At 45.0% G+C, this 24,306-nt stretch overlaps 1 protein-coding gene across 1 annotated transcript; it reads right to left on the bottom strand.

Annotated features, from left to right (window-relative positions):
• Positions 1 to 11,304: 11,304 nt before the first annotated feature.
• LOC141025906 (uncharacterized) lies at positions 11,305 to 13,316 on the bottom strand. The gene is made up of 3 exons (XM_073501844.1): positions 12,861 to 13,316; positions 12,606 to 12,747; positions 11,305 to 11,723 (listed from the first exon to the last, which is right to left on the bottom strand). Exons 1-3 carry the CDS (start codon positions 13,314 to 13,316, stop codon positions 11,305 to 11,307), a joined length of 1,017 nt encoding a protein of 338 aa, XP_073357945.1.
• Between the last annotated feature and the right edge of the window lie 10,990 nt (positions 13,317 to 24,306).

Raw genomic sequence — 24,306 nt, 5'->3', positions numbered from 1 at the left:
TCAAAAGACTCTCTATATGAAGAACATGGTGCTACTCTGAAGCACAAGTGTGATAAAAGGATAGTAGCATTGCCCCTTCTCTCTTTTTCTCTAATTTTTTTGTTTTTTTGGTGGGCTTCTTTGGCCTCTTTTATTTTTATTTTTAAAGTCCGGAGTCTCATCCCGACTTGTGGGGGAATCATAGTCTCCATCATCCTTTCCTCACTGGGGCAATGCTCTAATAATGATGATCATCACACTTTTATTTACTTACAACTCAATATTACAACTCGATGTCTAGAACAAAGTATGACTCTATATTAATGCCTCTGGCGGTGTATCGGGATTTGCAATGATCTAGCGTAGCAATGACATCAAAAAATGGACAAGCCATGAAAACATCATGCTAGCTATCTTACGATCATGCAAAGCAATATGACAATGAATGCTCAAGTCATGTATATGATGATGATGATGGAAGTTGCATGGCAATATATCTCGGAATGGCTATGGAAATGCCATGATAGGTAGGTATGGTGGCTGTTTTGAGGAAGATATAAGGAGGCTTATGTGTGATAGAGTGTATCGTATCACGGGGTTTGGATGCACCGGCGAAGTTTGCACCAACTCTCGAGGTGAGAAAGGACAATGCACGGTACCGTAGAGGCTAGCAAATTGCGAAAAGGTAAGAGTGCGTATAATCCATGGACTCACATTAGTCATAAAGAACTCATATACTTATTGAAAAAGTTATTAGCCCTCGAAGCAAAGTACTACTACGCATGCCCCTAGGGGGATAGATTGGTAGGAAAAGACCATCGCTCGTCCCCGACCGCCACTCATAAGGAGGACAATCAATAATAAATCATGCTCCAACTTCATAGCATAACGAGAGACTATACGTGCATGCTTCGGGAATCACAAACCTTAACACCAATATTCTTACTAAACACAACCATTTACTATTACCTCCCACATATTATCATCTCTATATCGCAAAACTATTGCAAGGAATCAAACATGTCATATTCAGTGATCCATAAGTTTTATGTAGGATTTTATGACTAACCATGTGAATGACCAATTCCTGTCATCTCTCTAAATAGATATAAGTGAAGCAAGAGAGTTTAATTCTTTCTACAAAAGATATTCCCACGCTCTAACAAATATAAGTGAAGCAAAAGAGCATTCTACAAATGGCGATTTTCTATATGAAGAGGAATAGGCAATGCAAACTTCAAATGATATAAGTGAAGCACATGAAGCATTCTATAAAGCCATACTCAAAAAATATAAGTGAAGTGCAATGAGAATTCTATAAATCAACAAAGTACTATCTCATACCAGCATGGTGCATTAAATAAAAGTGAAAACTAAATGCAAAAGACTCTCCAAGATTTGCACATATCGCATGAACGAAACGAATCCGAAAACATACCGATGCTTGTTGAAGAAAGATGGGATGCCTTCCGGGGCATACCCAAGCTTAGACGCTTGAGTCTACTTGAATATTTACTTGGGGTTCCTTGGTCATCCCCAAGCTTGAGATCTTGCCTCTCATCCTTCTCCTCACATCGTGACCTCCTCGATCTTCGAACACTTCATCCACACAAAACTCAACAGAAAACTCGGTAAGATCCGTTAGTATAATAAAGCAAATCACTACTCTAAGTACTGTTGCAAACCAATTCATATTTTGTTTTTTCGTTGTAGATACTGTAATATAACTTTTTCATGGCTTAATCCACTGATAGAAATTGATAGTTTCATCAAAACAAGCAAACTATGCATCAAAAACAGAATCTGTCTTAAACAGGACAGTCTGTAGTAATCTGAACATTAACCATACTTCTGGTACTCCAAAAATTCTACGAAAATTAGGAAAAATAAAAAATTTGTATAGAAAGACAGTGCAAAAAGTTTCAGAATCGTTTGACATTCCAGTAAAAAATGTAAAATCGCGCACTACAGCCAAAGTTTCTGTTTTGCACCGCACGAACCAACAAGCAATGTAAACATCCTAAAGTCAAATCTTGGTACATTATTATTGTTTTTAAACTTTATAAAAGCACACAACAGAAATAAATGACTCTCTAAAACTTCCGGGTTGTCTCCCTGGCAGCGGTTTCTTTAAAGCCATTAAGCTAGGCATATAGTGCTCAAGTAATGGATCCACCCGGATCCAAGGTATATCAAAGCCAATTTTAATTAACAATGATTTGTGATTTAGTAGTGAGCACAAAGTAACATATATCATGCAACAACGAAGTCTAACTCTCTTCCTATGCATCGGCATGTCATAAAAGAACAATTCATGCACACATAGTAAAGGCCAATGCATAGTATAAACAGTTTCTTGCAATTTTTTCGTGTTGGAAACATGGAGAGGCGGAGATGTAGTTCCTCTCTCATAATAATTGCAAGTAGGAGCAGAAAGCAACTGCATATTATATCTATCAAAATCATCATGTGTAGTAGTAAAACGCAACCCATCAATATAATCCTTAATAAGGGCAAACTTCTCCGATATAGTGTAGTCGGGAGAATTCAAAAAGATAATAGGACTATCATGCGTGGGTGCAATAGCAACAACTTCATGTTTAACATAAGGAACTATAGCAAGTTCATCTCATAAGCATAATTCATATTGGCATCTTGGCCACAAGAATAGCAAGCATCAAATTCGTCAAAAAGGGATATTTCAAACGAATCAACGGGATCATAGCAATCATCATAGCAATCATCATTCGGTAAGCATGAAGGGAAATTAAACAATGTATGAGTTGAAGAGTTACTCTCATTAGAAGGAGGGCATGGGTAGCTAATCCATTCTTCCTCCCTTTGTTCTTCGCTCTCCTCATCATCCTTTTCATCCAATGAGCCCACAGTTTCATCAATTCCTTCTTCCATAGACTCCTGCAAAATATTAGTCTCTTCTTGGACAGCGGAGACTCTCTCAATAAAATCATCAATATCGGAATTGAATTCATAATTCTCATAGCAATATTTAAGTATAGCAAAATTTTCAGATTTGTAAAGAGTAGCATCATACTTTTCAATCAAAGAAGCAATTTCATAAGCACCCTTAAAAGCAACAAATTCTTCAATTTGTTGAACATCATAGTAATTATAAACACCCTTAGCATGCGAAGATACGATTCCATTATCACTAAACAAACATTGGTAGGGAAGGTGTTTCTTAGGGTCTTTAGAACAACAAGTAAAATCATATATTTCACACAAATTCCAAGCATAGCATTGCAAACGATGAATTTGATCCATTAAATTTTTTCCCTTTTTGAGATAAGCAATAATCCCTAAAGTATTCATGTTGATCCAACGTGTCTCCCATTATATAATTGAATGGGGTTTTCTCAGGATTATTAAAGTAGTGCATAATATCTTTCACATAAAGAGCATCGAGGGTTTTAGGAGGTTCCCCATCTCCATGAGTAGCAAGTACACCTAATTTTTTTGGTATTTCGTGTTCCATATCCATAACTAAAGATAGGGACAACTTAGAACAGAAAATAAAAACTACTTAGTGATAAACCAAAGAAGCACACACGAGAATATTCACCCCACACTATAACTCCCCGGCAACGGCGCCAGAAAAAGGTCTTGATAACCCACAAGTATAGGGGATCAATTGTAGCCTCTTTCGATAAGTAAGAGTGTCGAACCCAACGAGGAGCTAAAGGTAGAACAAATATTCCCTCAAGTTCTATCGACCACAGATACAACTCTACGCACGCTTAACGTTCGCTTTACCTAGAACAAGTATGAAACTAGAAGTACTTTGTAGGTGTTTTTGGATAGGTTTGCAAGATAATAAAGAGCATATAAATAAAATCTAGGGGCTGTTTAGATAAAGACACAATAAAGTTAGTATAGCAATTGACTACGTTACTAGACCGATAGCAAGTTTTATGTGGGAGAGGCCACTACTAGCATGTCATCCCTGACTTGGAATTCTATGCACTTATGATTGGAACTATTAGCAAGCATCCGCAACTACTAACGTTCATTAAGGTAAAATCCAACCATAGCATTAAGATATATTGGTCCCCCTTCAATCCCGTATGCATCAATTTCTATGCTAGGTTGAAGCTTCTGTCACTCTTGCCCTCCGATACATAGTCCTATCAACATACAACTAACCCTATGGTGTGATCCACGCGCGCGCTCATATGATGGGCACCAAAGGACAGCAACATAACCACAAGCAAATTAAACCAATCATAGCAATTCACCAATTACCGATAGGACAACGAAAATCTACTCAGACATCATAGGATGGCAACACATCATTGGATAATAAAATGAAGCATAAAGCACCATATTCAAGTAGAGGGTACAGCGGATTGCGGGAGAATGGACCGCTGTAGATAGATGGGGGAAGGTGATGAAGATTTTGGTGAAGATGACGGAGGTGTTGGTGTAGATTGCGGTGATGATGATGGCCCCGGCGGCGTTCCGGCGCCACCGGGAGAGAGGGGGAGAGGGGCCCCCTTCTTCTTCTTCTTCCTTGACCTTCTCCCTAGATGGGAGAAGGGTTTCCCCTCTGGTCCATGGCCTCCATGGCGGCGGAGGGGCGAGAGCCCCTTCGAGATTGGATCTATCTCTCTGTCTCTCTCTGTTTCTGCAATCCAGATTCTGGCCTTTCACCGTTTCTTATATTCCCGGAGATCCGTAACTCCGATTGGGTTGAAATTTGAACACGATTTCTATCCGGATATTGGCTTTCTTGCGGCGAAAGAAGGGCACCAACCGCCTTATGGGGTGGCCATGAGGGTCATGGGCGCGCCCACCCCCCTGGGGCGCGCCCCCTGCCTCGTGGCCCCCTCGGGCATTGTCTCGCGTTGATCCTTCTTCCCAAAAATCACATATATTCCAAAAAAATCTCTGTCAGTTTTTATCCCGTTTGGAGTCCGTTTGATATGGATTTTCTGCGAAACAAAAAACATGCGACAAACAGGAACTGGCACTGGGCACTGGATCAATATGTTAGTCCCAAAAATAGTATAAAAAGTTGCCAAAACTATATGAAAGTTGTAGAATATCTGCATGGAACAATCAAAAATTATAGATACGATGGAGACGTATCACTTCGCCGGCGCTTTCCCTGGCGAGGAGAGCTCGACGGCCAGATCGAGAGGGATGGTTGGATAGAGGAGATGCTCGCGCACCTGCCTGTACCCGTGGCGTGGCTAGAAGTGGACGAACGGGGTTGGAAAGGGCTTCTCCAGTGGCTGCAGAAGGCGGAGCTCACCGGAGTTGAAGAAGACGACGACGTGGGGCTGCACCATGGGCTCCTACGGGTTTGGCCGGCACCAGAGGGGCACTAGTGAGTTGCTTGAGGAGTTGATTCAGCTCGCGGGGTACTGGAGTGAGGAGGAGGAGCTAAGGGGATCGCTGGCGAGCTCGGGTCGGGGACGGCGGCCAGAGGCCTGCTCGGCCGGGCTGTGGCTATCTGGGGTCGTGGCAAGTGTGGGAGTGAGAGGCGATGCTCGGAGGGGCTGGGAGGGGTCCTATTTATAGGCGAGGGAGGAGCGGGCTTGGGGCTCCGCCGGAGTTCTCTGGAGACGGCGCCCGGCGATGAACGGCGTCAGTGAGAGGGGGAGAAGCATTCAAGGCTCACGCGGCCACTGTGGGCGAGCGAGGACGAGCACAGGAGGCAGGTGGTGACGAGAGTAGGGGCACGGGCGCACTATACGCTTGGCCGCGTCGTGCCCGTGCTCGCTGCGGTGAGCTCCAGCGTCAGTGAGCGCCAGGGCGGAGTTAAGTGCATCAAGACGATGATGGTGGCATGGTTTGTCAAGGCACGGCGAGCTGGGAAGCAACCACGCGCGAAACAGGAGCGTCGGCGGCATCTAGAGCGCGTCGACAAGCAGGTTGGCACGGTGCACACGCGTGGTCACCGCGTGAACTCTGGCACAGAGCGACGCCATGCATTGCATTCATGTCTGGCATGTAGTCCTTGATGGTTTGGGTTGCTCCATGGCTCTGAGTTGATCACAAGTGAGCTGTGCGAGTGGGTTTCTCCCTGGCAAGTTTCTGGACAGAAACTTGTGAGGTTAATTGAGAGAGATCTAGGAGGAGGTTAGGGCTGGTCTTTGGTGGTTTGTAGTTTCTTAGCAGGGTAATGAAGCCCTAAAAATTTCAGCTCCATTGGATCAAGGAAAAATGCACTTCTTCTAGAAACTGCATTTTCTGACGAGAACAGAAATGATTTTCTGTAGCAAAAATATTCCAAAAACCTATGCAATATGGGAGGTGTGCCAAGGTGTAACATCCCAAATTTTCAATTTGGTATGTTATACATAGGTCATTCATGCATATCATATTTTACTCAATTTTGCTTTGCGATCCTCAAAATTCTAAGCAACTCAAGGACCCACAGAGAGAGTTGGGGATTTCACATTTTTCATATTTGAATTTTATCAAATATCGAAACAAGGATCACTTTGGTTTTAATTATTTTTCTCTCCGAAAATATTTCATATTAAAATATATGAGATGAGATAATATGACTTCTCCAAAATAAAGGGAATATTGGAGGAAAAATATTAAAATCAAATAATTAATTCTTTTTGGACTTTTATTGCTATTTTATTTGAATTAGGAAAAATATGCGTTTTTCAAAATTGCATTAGAGGCCCAAATAAATGTTCACCTTGTCCGCAATATTATTAGAGGACCGTGAAAATTTATTTTACGATTTTTGGACTCCGTTTAGTATTTATTTTATTTATTTTTCCGCGTCAGGATTATTTAAAAAAAGTGCATTGACCTAACCGGGCCGTGCCCGATCCGGACACCGCTCGGCCATGCTTTATAAGCCGCAGCCCGACCCCACCGCTAGCCCAGCCGCCAGCCCCGCCGCCCCAAACCCTAGCCGCTGCCTTGATCTGCGCGCCGCCGCCGCCTGCCCGCGCTGTCGCCCCGCCGCCGCCGTTGCCACCCCGTGGCCCTGCCGCCCGCCGTCGCCACCCTGTCGCCGCCAACCCCGCCGCCGAGGTAGCCGCCGCCACCGCTGTCTGGTTTTTCACGGGAAAAAACCGATCGGTTTTTTTAAGTAAACCCTAGATTCATTTTTTTAGATTTCGGTTTGGTTTGTTTTTCGTCGGTTTATTATTTAGCGGACGTTCGTCTGTACGTTTGTTTTGACGAACGATTTTCGTCAGTTAGCCGCAGGCATCGAACGTTCGTTCGTTAGCCTGTTCGTCTCATTTTTCCAGGGTTTTTTCGCGATTATTTTCGATCACGATTTCTGCTCTAATCTTCGTTTTAGTTTATCTTTTCGCTCGTTTATCCAAATCAGGTGAAACAAGCGCCTAGATCTTCGCCTCGAAGCCCTCTTTCTGTTTAACCAACTTGAACAATATTTTGGTACTGTAAAATTTGACTTTAGTCTAGATTAGTAAACGGATCTTGTTTCTTTCGTAGTTTGAGTTTCGTTGCTCCGTCTGATTTGATTCTTTTTGCAAATCGAATCTCTTTAGTTGAGTTTTCAGATTCGATCTTCTTATTTGAGTTTTACCCGTGCATCTTTGCTTGATTGCTTATGTATGCTATTGTTTGTTTGCGATAGAATTCCCAGAGTGCGAAGCGTGCTACTATGAGTCTTTAGGATTTGCAGATCGTCAACAAGGCAAGTAACACATTGATCGTACTCTTTTCATACCCAGTTTTTATGCATTAGTTACAATCCTCAAACACTGCGTGATTAGAATGTGATTAACTTGTGGGTTTTGGGAAGTAGTTGATGAGGTAGAACCTATTGCCCTGTTTATTATCAAACCCTGGGAGTTACTTCTACGTTATGCTTATATTGCCATGCTATGCTTGTAGACGTGGATTGGGTTTGAGTGTATCCATGACAGATGTGAGTTTGTTAAATTAATGGTTCAACTTAAGGTGGCAACTTTAATACACATCTGGGTGGATTGCTTGTGGGCACCTGGAGAATCCAGTGTTGTCCTAGGATATCCCGGAGTACCCGTGTGATCATCCTACGATCCGCCACCCAGGCTCAAAGGGATCATAAGATTATTCATGCTAGAAACTTTCGTGTCCAGCCACAAGCCATTATGGGCTCTGGCATAGTTGAGTATGTTGTATGACCTCTTTCAGTGGTAGGCTAGCAGATGTAGGGGAAAGTAGGTGTACCTGTCTACCCAGAGTAAAGAGTTAATGCTTCGGAAAGACTGTGTCTCGGTCATCCGTTTCTCAAACACCCTGTAGTGCGAGAAATCCAACGGAGGAGATCGAGTCTTGTGGGGAAAAGTGTGCAAACCTCTGCAGAGTGTACAAACTAATCATGGTTAGTCGTGTCCCCGGTTATGGACATCTTGAGTATCTGGTACTTGAATTATTGATTTGATCTCATCACTCTAAATTAATTTGTTGGGACGATAATGACTACTTTAATTGGGATTGAGTTGGAGGAACCTTCTCAATGATGTTTCAACCACCATGGTAGTTAAATAAAATATATTCCTTTGTTGTAGGGAAAAATTGGCTTTTTTTGCAAAACATTATAACCATAGAGCCTCCACCAGCCATATATGCATGTAGTGATAGCATTTATCTGTTCATTGCTCTACTGTGTTATATTGCCAGCATATTCCATGTGCTGACCCGTTTCGGGCTGCAACATATCATGTTGCAGACTTTTCAGACGAGAAGTAAGGTGCGCTAGGTCGGTTGTCATGCACTCAGCTATGCCATTGGAGTTGATGGACTCACTTTATCTTCCAAGCCTTCCACTGGTATCTTATTTAGATGGCCTTCAGCCATATTTATTGTAATAAGTTCTCTTTTGAGACATTCGATGTAATAAGTGTGTGATTGCTACTCTGTTATAAATCCATTCAAGTACTGTGTGTGTCAGCATTACCGATCCAGGGATGACACTGAACACAGAGATATTACCGTCTGAGGTCGGATCGCTACACAAGGTTCAAAGAATATTTGAGAATTTTCTCAGATTTTTGTGGGCAAGAAAAATGAGGGTTGCTTTGGAGCATATGTTGCTGAAGTGAGGTTTTTTTTGAAGTGAAATGAATATTTTTCATAAATGAAAAATATTCCTAGGGCCATTTTGGGATATTTCAGAGAGGGAGTGATGGTTTTGAGAGGTAGATGGGTCACTTGGGTGAAAATCAAGGATATGCCCAAGTGTTTAAGTCCAAGTGAGTTGATTCAAAAACTCAAATTCAAATCAAATGGCAAGAAAATCCAGAAAAAGAAAGAGGGCAAAAACAGGCTGTCACAAACCTCCCCACTTAGGATGAATCTCGTCCTCGAGATTCGGTTGCTCAGGAAAACAATTCTGGATAGGTTGCCCTTAAAAATTCCTCTCTTTCCCAAGTTGCTTCTTCCTCGGTGTGGTGCTCCCACCGAACCTTATAAAACTTTATCACTTTATTCTGAGTGACTCTTTCTGTTTCATCCAAGATTCTGAACGGTTTCTCCTCATAGGTTAAATCCTTAGCAAGCTCTATCTCTGACATATCAGTCCTTTTCTCCGGTGGCGAGATACACCGTCTTAGCTGTGAGACATGAAACACATTGTGCACTTCTGACAATTCCGGTGGCAATTCCGACTGATAAGCAACGGTACCAACTCTGGACATAACTGGGAACGGACCAATATATCTGGGTGCCACCGCGAGTTTGAAATCTCTTGACTCCTTTCATGGGTGTGACCTGGAGGTGCACATGCTCTCCGGGTTCAAAACTGATTTGATGGTGCTTTGCATCATAATAACTCTTCTGTCGGGACTTAGCCAACTGCAGTCTATCTCGGATCTCCTTGACTTGCTTTTCAGTGTACATCATTAAATCAGTTCTGAAAATGCGGCTATCTCCACTTTGAGACCAGTTTAGCGGAGTTCGGCACTTACTGCCATACAGAGCTTCATAAGGTGACATCTTCAGGCTGGTCTGGAAGTTGCTGTTGTAAGAGAACTCGGTGTACGGCACACAATCTTCCCATTTGGGTCCTTGGGCCAAAGCACATGCTCGAAGCATATCTTCAAGTATTTGATTTACTCGCTCAGTCTGCCCGTCTGTCTGAGGATGGTAGGCGGTGTTGTATTTTAGCGCGGTGCCCAGAGATTGATGAAGATGTGACCAGAAAGCTGAGGTAAAGAGTGACCCTCTGTCGGAAGTGATAATTCTTGGCACTCCATGCAAACAGACTATTCTGGACACATATAACTATGCGAGTTGATCGGCTCGGTAGGTGGTTCGGATGGGAATGAAGTGAGTTACCTTGGTCAGCGTGCCACTACCTTGGTCAGCGTGTCCACCACGACCCATACTGCATCATTGCCTCGGTGAGTCCTTGGTAGGCCTGCGATGAAATCATGTAGAATTCATCCCACTTCCATTGCGGAACAGGTAGAGGTTGGAGAAGTCCGGCGGGTTTCTGGTGTTCCGCCTTCACTTTGTTGCATACATCGCAACAAGCGACAAAGTATGCGATGTCCTTCTTCATTTCATCCCACCAAAGTATTTGCCGAAGCTCTTCATACATTTTGGTACCTCCTACGTGAATTGAATACGAAGAATCATGCGCTTCTGCCAGGATCTTCTTTCTTAGGTCTGCTTGCTCAGGTACGCAAATCTGTCATCTAAACCTTAACGTACCTTGCTGATCCTTAGAGAAATCCTGGGTCTTGCCTTCTAGCATACGCTTGACATGGTGTTGTGGAGCTGAATCATCTGGCTGGGCTCTGCGGATCTCATCCTCGAGGGTAGGGGTAACTTCCAACATATTGGCAAGGCCGGCATCAACAATAACCAAATTGAGCTGAGCGATCTCTTCCTGAAGTTCGGGAGGCAAGGACTCCATCACGGCATTCAGACTGGCAGTCTTGCGACTGAGGGCCTCGGCAACCACGTTGGCCTTACCCGGATGGTAATTAATTCCAAGGTCATAATCCTTGGCCAACTTGAGCCATCTTCGCCGTCGAAGGTTTAAGTCCGGTTGAGTGAATATATACTTGAGACTCTTGTGGTCGGTAAATATTTGACACCTTTTTCCAATGAGGTAGTGTCTCCAAATTTTCAAAGCATGCAAACTCCAAATCATGTGTAGGATAGTTCCCTTCGTGGGGTCGTAGCTGGCGGGATGCGTATGCTACAACTGTCATCTTACATGAGTACACACCCAATACCTCTCCTGGATGCGTCACAATATACATCAAAGCTGCGGTAGATTTCTAGAAGGGTCAACACATGTGTTGTTGTCAGTCTGGTCTTCAACTCATTGAAACTTTTCTTGCATTCCTCAGTCCATTCGAATTTCTTATCTTACTTGAGGAGCTCTGTCATTGGCTTGGCAATCTTAGAGAAACCTTCGATGAAACGGCGGTAGTATCCGGCTAATCCAAGGAAACTCCGGATCTCGGATACTGTCGTGGGTGTCGTCCAATCAAGCATGTCCTTCACCTTACTTGGATCCACGGCTATCCCTTCTGCTGAAAGAACATGCCCTAAAAATCCAACTTGCTTGAGCCAAAACTCGCATTTGCTGAATTTTGCGTATAGCTGATGGTCACGGAGTCTTTGCAGGACAGCTCTGAGGTGTCCCTTGTGATCTTCTTCACCTTTTGAGTATATGAGGATGTCATCGATGAAGACCACCACAAACTTATCTAAGAAATCCATGAATACTTTATTCATCGTATGCATGAAGAAAGCAGGGGCATTGGTGAGGCCGAAAGACATAACTGTATATTCGTAAAGACCGTATCGGGTAGTGAACGCGGTCTTAGGAATATCTTCTTTCTTGATCTTGAGCTAGTGGTATCTGGTCCTTAAATCAATCTTGGAGAATATTTTTGCCCCACTGAGTTGATCAAACAAATCATCAATCCTCGGTAGTGGATATTTGTTCTTCATAGTGACATCATTCAACTGACGGTAATCCACACACATCCGGAGACTGCCATCTTTCTTGTCCACAAATATTGCGGGTGATCCCCATGGTGAAGAGCTCGGATGGGTATAAACTTTCTGAAGCATCTCATCAAGCTGTTTCTTTAATTCCACTAATTTTGACGAAGGCATCCGATAATACTTCTTGTATAACGGGGTGGTCCCGGGCACAAGATCAATTGCAAACTCAAGCTCCCGATCTGGCGGCATTCCGGGTAATTCCTCAGAGAATACATCTGGAAACTCACTGACCACAGGAATTAATTCCAATTCTTCAGCTACAGCGGTGAAGACCATTTCTTTCTTGGGTATGCTTCTGCGGGCATAGAATTTTGTGGTTCGACCTTCCTGACTTGTCAAGGTGACTTCTCTAGTCGCACAGTTGATGCATACTTGATATTGGGTCAACCAGTTCATCCCCAAAATAATATCCAACTTGGCAGACTCAATGACTATCAAGGAAGTTGGGAGGCAGACTCCCCTGATATCAATTTCCAAATTACGTCAGACCAGATTGCTTCTGAGCACGGATCCCGGGGATTGTACCATCATACTTTTCCCCAAAATCAAGCAAGGAAATTTGTTTTGGGCAACAAAACTCCGCGAAATGAAAGAGTGGGAAGCCCCATAGTCAAATAAAATTATTGCATATATGTTATTAACAGGAAACATACCAATGACGACTTCTGGGTCCTCTTGGGCTTCATCTGCGGAGAGGTGGTGAACTTGCCCTTGGATGGTCCTCTGGACAGGGTATGGCCCCATGTGGTTGACTTGCGGCCTGAATGGAGCATTTGGCTTGCTGTTCTTGGGGCACTGTCTGGCATAATGCCCGGTTTGTCCACAATTGAAACACGAATTGTTGCGCTGACATCTTCGCACACCGAGCTGGTCATGACATTCTTGACTTGAGTAGTGCTCTTGTTAACATTCTGCTGCCAATTGGATTTGTACTCAATCTGAGTCTGCTGCCAAGTATGAGCCTTCTGCATTGGTTGTCCATCCTTCATAGGCTCAAACTTGCGCTTGTGGTCATTATCAGCGGGTTTAGTGTCGTGCACGAGCTTGTGTTCCCTTTCTGCAATGAGGGCCTTGTTTACTAGAGTTTGGAAATCCGGGAAATCAAACATACTAAGAGTGCATCTGAGGTGCTGGTTCAGTCCTCCAAGAAATCTGTTGATCTTTCTTTCTTCTGCGGCCACATCATAGAGAGAATAACGGGCCAAATGGTTGAACTTATGGAGATACTCACTGACTGACAGGCTTCCTTGGGTGAGCGCGGGGAATTCACGCTGCTTGACCTTCATAATACCAGCAGGAATATGATATTTGCGGAAATGGTCCTTGAATTTAGTCCAAGAGATTTCTTCGTCCGCAGGCCACATGGCTTTAGCATTATCCCACCATATAGCGGTAGCTCCTTCAAGATAATGCGTAGCGAACGGAACCTTGTCAGCTTCTTCAGTGCGAGCAATCTCAAGCTTTTTCTCAATAGTCCTTAACCAATCATCGGCTTCCAAAGGATCGATAACTTGACTCAAACTGGGAGGCTTGCTTCTCTGAAAATCTGACAGCTTGGAGTGATGACCATTCTGATTTCCATTTTGCCCAACGATAGCTTGCACACTTTTCAACAGCTCAATCAGATCGTTGTTCCTTCTTTCTTCAAACATACACATAATTTGTTCAGTGGAGGGAGGATGTGGCGGTGGAGACGGTGGTGGAGGATATGGCTCGGGGGAATGTCCTGCCTATCTTGCTGAGCTACGAACAGGGACATTCTCGCAAGCGTGACTGCTGCCTCCTCGCATCATCCTATTGTTTGTTTTTCCAATATAAAGCAACCGTGATGAGCAACATCCAAAAATGGGAAGAAAAGCCAGCGACAAACCCAAAAGAAAAACAGCGAGAAACAAAGCGAATGAAGAGTTCCAACATAATTATACATAGACTCATACATGAAAGATAAACATCATGACGGGTTCAACTACTCTCATACATGAAACGAAACATCATGACTCGTACGACTACATCTGTACATAACCACGACAACTGTGGATACTCAGACGCTCTAGTGCTCTGCCGGTCCTGCTGGGTCCTCTCCTAAAGTGGACTCAGATCCCGAACTGATGATGTTAACCGAGACCTCCGGGTTAAAGGTAACACGACGACACTGCCTCAAGGGCTCTCCCTCAGGAGCGGGTGCGGGATGAGGCTGGAGCATAGGGCTTGCGGGGGTAGCGAGAAGGGAAGCCCACTCAGCAAGGGCACTATGGGGAGTCACGATCGAGGTGCCCGAGCTACTCGGAGGAGTAACCGGGGGAACAGGCGAGCTAGAAACAGATGCAATATAAGGAGTAAATCCCATGGAAGGGGGAGTGGGATAGGACCTAGCGGCTACTAAAGCAGTGCGAGCACGAGTCAGCTATCGAGCTAGTTCGTGAATCAGAAGATAACTAGCAGTGATGTAGCGAGAAAGGTGGCTGGTAGCACTATCGGCCGCCGGATCAACGATCGAAAAACGGACATGAGCATCGTCGTGCAGGGATGGATAGTAGTAAAAACCTGGGTGGGTCTGCATCTGGATCTCGTTATAACGTAGCTCAACGAGGACCTCAAACGCAGCAAACTGGACAGCCTGAGCGGAGGTGGAAGCGAAACCACTCTTAGAGGTACAAGTGTAAGAGCCTGATGCTGAACTGGCGCGCAGAGTAACCACTACATAATACTCGTATACTGAGTCTGCTAGATGCTCCCGGTACACCCGATACACTGGGTCGTCACCGTGAGTGTAGAGTCGACGCCATACATTCCGAAGAAGGTGCGGCGAAGTGTACGGTAGCAGCTCCAACTGGCATGCATATGGCACTGGAGCCATCTACACTCACAACCATTAGTAGGTTAGAAATAATAACAAACCAAGTGCATGCAATGCAGCAATCAGATGCAAACACTACTGGCACTCAATTTAGAACATAACTAACATTCAACTAACGCATCGGTGGTCTAGCGTGTCCTACAGTCAGCGCGGCTCTGATACCAAGCATTGTGGCACCCCGGCTCAGAGCAACTGGTTTACCTTGCATTGCCAGCCCAGAGATCAAGTCTTCTGGCAACATACAACATCTTGGTACAAAAAACAATCGGTTTATTGATGCTAGCGGAAACATAGTTCGATGTTACATCAAGTAGCGAGGCCAAGCGGCACACACGGTGCGGCTGAACAATATGTACATTATTTAGTGAACATAAAGGGGCCTCGATCATGACAACTACGCGGCAGCGGAACGACGACGAAGCGGAACTCCATGGCACAGGGACACCGATGTGGACACGATCTAGACATGGACAACACTTTGATCCAGTAAGACTTTCCTGAATTCTGGCATGACACACCAGGTCAGTACATTGAATGTACTTGCAAGATCACAACAAGCATAAACATAATGGCTTAAAATATCATGATATTTAATCAAGTTAAATGCTATGCAATAACACACTACCGATGCAGTGAGAACAAACTTGTCCAGCGAGTCCCTCGGACTCTCTTACCAAACAGGTTACCTCATAACCGAATGGTGATCATACCCGGATCACAAACGAAACCAACACTTTGGTTCCCACAACAATCATTTTCATGAGCTCACAAACATCATCACTTAACCAGTGCCAAGTATATAAATTTAGTGTGCAGGATTGCTTATTAATGTTGATCCATGGTGTGACTTACTCAGGAGTTATGTCTGAAACCGAGGACGTGGCTATCGATAGATTAAATAACACTCTGCAGAGGTTAGCACACTATACACACATCACGGAATACATGGCCTCGCACTCCCATTCGGGTGGACCAATGGCATTCCGACAGAACCCTCCCATTGCCATGACACTCTCGGCCACTCCGACTAACTCCCCACTGGGCTGAGTCATGGGTGGCACCATGCCTACCAAAGGCATCAATGACCACCGTCATGGCAAAACATAAATGGTCCCAAACGGGGACAAGGTACCATAACAACAAACAGGCACACAAGGTTATGTCTGCTTACCGGGCGAGGGTACCGCACGCCCATAACCTTCCCTCATCGGAGGTACCGACCAGAGGCATGACAATGGACCGAATAAATGCCTTCCCATAAAAGCAAATGTGGTTGCACTAGGAAAAACTCGATTCGGTGGCACCATGACTCGATCAACGTTATGTTCAAGTTGAATTAACATCAATTTTAACTTGAAATCAAAATAACTTGAGTCACGATATGCCATGAATATGCAACCATCCGACATGCATCACATAACACTAAGAGTAAACGGATCAACATCATCAAGTTTTCTACTTGCACTAGTCATCACCAACTTTACTGATTCTACTGCACTGGTTTTTAACACTCATCATTTTTAGTTATGACAATAACTTATTAAAATCAATTCCTCGCAAATGAAAATAATTACCGATGCTAGTCATATCATAACCATATCATAATCACACAATCACAACTACTTCCACTACCTCATACTAGTCTAGATATTCAATCTCTACTGTAAACTAAACATCTCAACCATAACAAAGTAACTAGTATAAAGCAATATTCGTTTAAATAATTAAATGCATGAAATAACTCATATTCAAGTTGGAAAATCATAAATATTGAAATGACACCATGCAAATGTTGGTGTGGCTTGCCTTAGTGCAGAGGAGGTTCACACTCCTCCTGGTTATCTTCAAGACAAGCTTCTCCCTTTGAAAATATTCAAAAACAGAAAAAGAAAATATCAAGAATCATTTTGAAAATCACCAGTAATTCTAGACGGCAGAGAAAAATCTCCATTTTGGAGTGCTGCTAGAACTTTTCAAAACAAACACAATGCAAAAAGAATCAATTCATTTGGACTTATGGTTTAAAAGTTATGGCTGGTCAAGTTTTTTTTTCTGGTCAAGATTTGAATTAAATTTGAGTAAAAAGAAAATCAGAAGGGGATGACGCCGATGGCGTATTCCTGGAATACGCCTCCACTCTTACCGCTTCGGGCGCGAGTGGTGAGGCTGACAACGGGCCCCACACGTCAGGTCGGGGGAGAGAGAGAGAAACAGAGACGGGCTGCGCTTCGCCGGCGCTTTCCCGGCGAGGAGAGCTTGGCGGCTAGATCGAGAGGGATGGTTGGATAGAGGAGACGCTCGCGCACCTGCCTGTACCCATGGCGTGGCTAGAGGTGGACGGATGGGGTCGGCAAGGGCTTCTCCAACGGCTGCAGAAGGCGGAGCTCGCCGGAGTTGAAGAAGACGGCAACGTGGGGCTGCACCAGGGGCTCCTACGGGTTTGGCCGGCACCAGAGGGCCACTAGTGAGTCGCCTGGGGATTTATTGAGCTCGCGGGGCACTAGAGTGAGGAGGAGGATCTGAGGGGATCGCCGGCGAGCTCGGGTCGGGGACGGCGGCCAGAGGCCTGCCCGGCGGGGCTACGGCTATCTATGGGGTCGTGGCAGGTGTGGGAGTGAGAGGCGATGCTCGGAGGGGCTGGGGAGGGGTCATATTTATAGGCGAGGGAGGAGAGGGCTCGGGGCTCCGCCGGAGTTCTCTGGAGACGGCGCCCGGCGATGAACGGCGTCAGTGAGAGGGGGAGAAGCATCCATGGCTCACGCGGCCACTATGGGCGAGCGAGGACGAGCACAGGAGGCAGGTGGCAACAAGAGCAGGGGCACGGGCGCAATGTATGCTTGGCCGCATCGTGCCCGTGCTCGCTGCGGCGAGCTCCAGCATCGGCGAGCGCCTGGGCCGAGTTAAGTGCACGGTTTGGCAAGGCACGGCGAGCTGGGAAGCGAGCACGCGTGAAACAGGAGCGTCGGCGCCATCCAAAGCGCGTCGACAAGCAAGTTGGCACGATGCACACATGTGGTCACTACGTGAACTCGGGCATAGAGCCACGCCGTGCATTGAATTTATGTCCGCCGTGTAGTCCTTGATGGTTTGGGTTGCTCCATGGCTTTGAGTTGATCACAAGTGAGTTGTGCGAGTGGGTTTCTTCCTGGCAAGTTTCTGGATAGAAACTTGTGAGGTTAACTAAGAGAGATCTAGGAGGAGGTTAGGCTGATCTTTGGTGATTAGTAGTTTCTTAGGGGGGTAATGAAGCCCTAAAAATTTCAGCTCCATTGGATCAAGGAAAAATGCACTTCCTGTAGAAACTGCATTTTCTGACCAGAACAGAAATGATTTTTCTATAGCAAAAATATTCGAAAAACCAATGCAATATTTTTGCTTAGGGAGGTGTGCCAAGGTTCAAAGAATATTTGGGAATTTTCTCAGATTTTTGTGGGCAAGAAAAATGAGGGTTGCTTTGGAGCATATGTTGCTGAAGTGAGGTTTTGAAGGGAAAATGAATATTTTTCATTTACGGAAAATATTCCTAGGTCCATTTTAGAATATTTCAGAGAGGGAGTGATGGTTTTGAGAGGAAGATGGGTCACTTGGGTGAAAATCTAGGATATGCCCAAGTGTTTAAGTCCAAGTGAGTTGATTCAAAAACTCAAATTCAAATCAAATGGCAAGAAAATCCAGAAAAAGAAAGAGGGCAAAACCAGGTTGTCACATTATGCCGCGCTAGTGATGGACATGTTTATACCAAATTTGTTGGTTCTCCTTATGAGTACATTGAATGATCTATTTGGGTTCCTAAGATCCTTGTTACTAACATCAAAGGACCCATTACAAAATGGGTACCTAAAACCAAGCATTGATCTCTTGTAGGTGTTTGCTTCCGGTGGGGGATCATGGTTGCTCGATAGTGGAGCCACAAATCATATGACCGGAAGCAAGGACTTGATGGTGGACGTGCACAAGGTTTCATCTATTCCCACCAATGTCGAGTGGGGTGATGCCTCATCTTCTAAGGTATTGTGTCTTGGCAAGGTTGTCATTTCTCATGATCTCACGATCGAGAAAGTCATGATTGTTGAGTCCCTTGCATACAACTTACTTTTCCGTTCGTCAACTTGCACTCATGGGCTTTGCCACCTTCTTTGATATTGATACCGTGGCCCTCTTGTGGAGCAAGACTCTTAAAGTAGCCTTTGTTGGGCATGTCAAGAACGGTCTTTATGTGATTAACTTTTTGGAGCGACCCACTAAGACCGCGGCATGCCTAATGGCTAAAGTTGACGTGGGATGGCTTTGGCATCGCTGTTTAGCCCACGTCAATATGAGATCTTTGCAAAGTCTTCTGACCATGTCCATGGACTAACAAATGTTAGTTGTTGGAAATATGCCCTAGAGGCAATAATAAATGGTTATTATTATATTTATTTGTTCATGATAATCGTCTATTGTTCATGCTATAATTGTATTGTCCGGAAATCGTAATACATGTGTGAATGCATAGACCACAACATGTCCCTAGTAAGCCTCTAATTGACTAGCTCGTTGATCAACAGATAGTCATGGTTTCCTGACTATGGACATTGGATGTCATTGATAACGGGATCACATCATTGGGAGAAGGATGTGATGGACAAGACCCAATCTTAAGCATAGCATAAAAGATCATGTAGTTTTGTTTGCTAGAGCTTTTCCAATGTCAAGTATCTTTTCCTTAGACCATGAGATCGTGCAACTCCCAGATACCGTAGGAGTGCTTTGGGTGTGCCAAACGTCACAACGTAACTGGGTGACTATAAAGGTGCACTACGGGTATCTCCGAAAGTGTCTGTTGGGTTGGCACGGATCGAGACTGGGATTTGTCACTCCGTGTGACGGAGAGGTATCTCTGGGCCCACTCGGTAATGCATCATCATAATGAGCTCTATGTGACTAAGGCTTTAGTCACGGGATCATGCATTGCGGTACGAGTAAAGAGACTTGCCGGTAACGAGATTGAACAAGGTATTGGGATACCGACGATCGAATCTCGGGCAAGTAAAATACCGATTGACAAAGTGAATTGCATACGGGATTGATTGAATCCTCGACACCGTGGTTCATCCGATGAGATCATCGTGGAACATGTGGGAGCCAACATGGGTATCCAGATCCCGCTTTTGGTTATTGACCGGAGAGGCGTCTCGGTCATGTCTGCATGTCTCCCGAACCCGTAGGGTCTACACACTTAAGGTTCGGTGACGCTAGGGTTGTAGAGATATGTGTATGCGGAAACCCGAAAGTTGTTCGGAGTCCCGGATGAGATCCCGGACGTCACGAGAGGTTCCGGAATGGTCCGGAGGTGAAGAATTATATATAGGAAGTCAAGTTTCGGCCACCGGGAAAGTTTCGCGGGTTACCGGTATTGTACCGGGACCACCGGAAGGGTCCCGGGGGTCCACCGGGTGGGGCCACCTATCCCGGAGGGCCCCGTGGGCTGAAGTGGGAAGGGAACCAGCCCCTAGTGGGCTGGGCGCCCCCCCATGGGCCTCCCCATGCGCCTAGGGTTGGAAACCCTAGGGTGGGGGGGCTTCCCACTTGCCTTGGGGGGCAAGGCACCCCCTGGCCGCCGCCCCCCATCCAGATGGGATCTTGGCCGGTGCCCCCCTCCCAGGGGGCCTATATAAAAGGGGGGGGAGGGAGGGCAGCAAGATCTCAGCCTTGGGCGCCTCCCTCCTCCCCTGCAACACCTCTCCTTCTCGCGGAAGCTCGGCGAAGCCCTACCGAGACCCGCTACATCCACCACCACGCCGTCGTGCTGCTGGATCTCCATCAACCTCTCCTTCCCCCTTGCTAGATCAAGAAGGAGGAGACGTCGCTGCACCGTACGTGTGTTGAACGCGGAGGTGCCGTCCGTTCGGCACTCGGTCATCGGTGATTTGGATCACGGCGAGTACGACTCCGTCATCCACGTTCATTGGAACGCTTCCGCTCGCGATCTACAAGGGTATGTAGATGCACTCCTTTCCCCTCGTTGCTAGTAGACTCCATAGATGCATCTTGGTGAGCATAGAAAAATTTTAAAATTATGCTACGATTCCCAACAGTGGTATCAGAGCCAGGCCTATGCGTAGTTACTATGCACGAGTAGAACACAAAGCAGTTGTGGGCGTTGAGTTTGCCAATTCTTCTTGCCACTACTAGTCGTTTCTTGTTTCAGCGGCATTGTAGGATGAAGCGGCCCGGACCGACCTTACACGTACGCTTACGTGAGACAGGTTCCACCGATTGACATGCACTAGTTGCATAAGGTGGCTAGCGGGTGTCTGTCTCTCCTACTTTAGTCGGAACAGATTCGATGAAAAGGGTCCTTATGAAGGGTAAATAGAAATTGGCAAATCACGTTGTGGTCATACGTAGGTAAGAAAACGTTCTTGCTAGAAACCTACAAACCACGTAAAAACTTGCAACAACAATTAGAGGACGTCTAACTTGTTTTTGCAGCAAGTGCTATGTGATGTGATATGGCCAGAAGATGTGATGAATGATATATGTGATGTATGAGATTGATCATATTCTTGTAATAGGAATCACGACTTGCATGTCGATGAGTATGACAACCGGCAGGAGCCATAGGAGTTGTCTTTATTATTTTGTATGACCTGCGTGTCATTGAATAACGCCATGTAATTTACTTTACTTTGTTGCTAAACGCGTTAGCCATAGAAGTAGAAGTAATCGTTGGCGTGACGACTTCATGAAGACACAATGATGGAGATCATGATGATGGAGATCATGGTGTCATGCCGGTGACGAAGATGATCATGGTGCCCCGAAGATGGAGATCAAAGGAGCATAATGATATTGGCCATATCATGTCACTATTTGATTGCATGTGATGTTTATCATGTTTTTGCATCTTATTTGCTTAGAACGACGGTAGTAAGTAAGATGATCCCTTATGATAATTTCAAGAAAAGTGTTCCCCCTAACTGTGCACCGTTGCGAAGGTTCATTGTTTTGAAGCACCACGTGATGATCGGGTGTGATAGATTCTAACGTTCGCATACAACGGGTGTTGACGAGCCTAGCATGTACAGACATGGCCTCAGAACACACGCAATACACTTAGGTTGACTTGACGAGCCTAGCATGTACAGACATGGCCTCGGAACACGGAGGACCGAAAGGTCGAGCATGAGTCGTATAGAAGATACGATCAACATGGAGATGTTCACCGATCTTGACTAGTCCGTCTCACGTGATGATCGGACACGGCCTAGTTAAATTCGGATCATGTATCACTTAGATGACTAGAGGGATGTCTATCTGAGTGGGAGTTCATTAAATAATTTGATTAGATGAACTTAATTATCATGAACTTAGTCTAAAATCTTTACACTATGTCTTGTAGATCAAATGGCCAACGTTGTCCTCAATTTCAACGCGTTCCTAGAGAAAACCAAGCTGAAAGATGATGGCAACAACTATACGGACTGGGTCCGGAACCTGAGGATCATCCTCATAGTAGCCAAGAAAGATTATGTCCTAGAAGCACCGCTAGGTGAAGCACCAATCCCACAAAACCAAGACGTTATGAACGCTTGGCAGCAGCATGCTGATGATTACTCCCTCATTCAGTGCGGCATGCTTTACAGCTATGAACCGGGTCTCCAAAAGCGTTTTGAGAAACATGGAGCATATGAGATGTTCGAGGAGCTGAAAATGGTTTTCCAAGCTCATGCCCGGGTCGAGAGATATGATGTCTCCGACAAGTTCTTCAGCTGTAAAATGGAGGAGAATAGTTCTGTTAGTGAGCACATACTCAGAATATCTGGGTTGCATAACCGCTTGTCTCAGCTGGGAGTCAATCTCCCGGATGACGCGGTCATTGACAGAATCCTTCAGTCGCTTCCACCAAGCTTCAAGAGCTTTGTGATGAACTACAATATGCAGGGGATGGAAAAGACCATTCCTGAGGTATATTCGATGCTGAAATCAGCGGAGGTGGAAATCAGAAAAGAACATCAAGTGTTGATGGTGAATAAAACCACTAAGTTCAAGAAGGGCAAGGGTAAGAAGAACTTCAAGAAGGACAGCAAGGGAGTTGCTGCGCCCGGTAAACCAGTTACCGGGAAGAAGTCAAAGAATGGACCCAAGCCTGAAACTGAGTGCTTTTATTGCAAGGGAAGTGGTCACTGGAAGCGGAATTGCCCCAAATACTTAGCGGACAAGAAGAAGGCCGGCAACACCAAAGGTATATGTGATATACATGTAATTGATGTGTACCTTACCAGTACTCGTAGTAGCTCCTGGGTATTTGATACCGGTGCGGTTGCTCATATTTGTAACTCAAAATAGGAACTACGGAATAAACGGAGACTGGCGAAGGACGAGGTGACGATGCGCGTCGGGAATGGTTCCAAGGTCGATGTGATCGCCGTCGGCACGCTACCTCTGCATCTACCCACGGGATTAGTTTTGAACCTCAATAATTGTTATTTAGTGCCAGCTTTGAGCATGAACATTGTATCTGGATCTCGTTTAATTCGAGATGGCTACTCATTTAAATCCGAGAATAATGGTTGTTCTATTTATTTGAGAGATATGTTTTATGGTCATGCCCCGCTGGTCAATGGTTTATTCTTGATGAATCTCGAACGTGATGTTACACATGTTCATAGTGTGAATACCAAAAGATGTAAAGTTGATAACGATAGTCCCACATATCTGTGGCACTGCCGCCTTGGTCACATTGGTGTCAAGCGCATGAAGAAGCTCCATGCAGATGGACTTTTGGAGTCTCTTGATTACGAATCATTTGACACGTGCGAACCATGCCTCATGGGTAATATGACCAAGACTCCGTTCTCCGGAACAATGGAGCGAGCAACCAACTTATTGGAAATCATACATACCGACGTGTGCGGTCCAATGAGTGTTGAGGCTCGCGGAGGATATCGTTATGTTCTCACTCTCACTGATGATTTAAGTAGATATGGGTATGTCTACCTAATGAAACACAAGTCTGAAACCTTTGAAAAGTTCAAGGAATTTCAGAGTGAAGTTGAGAATCAACGTGACAGGAAAATAAAATTCTTACGATCAGATCGTGGTGGAGAATATTTAAGTCACAAATTTGGTACACACTTAAGGAAATGTGGAATAGTTTCACAACTCACGCCGCCTGGAACACCTCAGAGAAATGGTGTGTCCGAACGTCGTAATCGCACTCTATTGGATATGGTGCGATCTATGATGTCTCTTACCGATTTACCGCTCTCATTTTGGGGCTATGCTTTAGAGACTGCCGCATTCACTTTAAATAGGGCTCCGTCTAAATCCGTTGAGACAACACCGTATGAATTATGGTTTGGGAAGAAACCTAAGCTGTCGTTTCTAAAAGTTTGGGGATGCGATGCTTATGTCAAGAAACTTCAACCTGAAAAGCTCGAACCCAAGTCGGAGAAATGCGTCTTCATAGGATACCCTAAGGAAACTATTGGGTACCTTCTACCTCAGATCCG

Source organism: Aegilops tauschii, chromosome 6 (genome assembly GCF_002575655.3).
Source record: "Aegilops tauschii subsp. strangulata cultivar AL8/78 chromosome 6, Aet v6.0, whole genome shotgun sequence".
NCBI classification, from domain to species: Eukaryota; Viridiplantae; Streptophyta; class Magnoliopsida; order Poales; family Poaceae; genus Aegilops; species Aegilops tauschii.
Note: the sequence above shows the minus strand (reverse complement) of the source record. Positions and strands in the feature narration are given on the sequence as shown.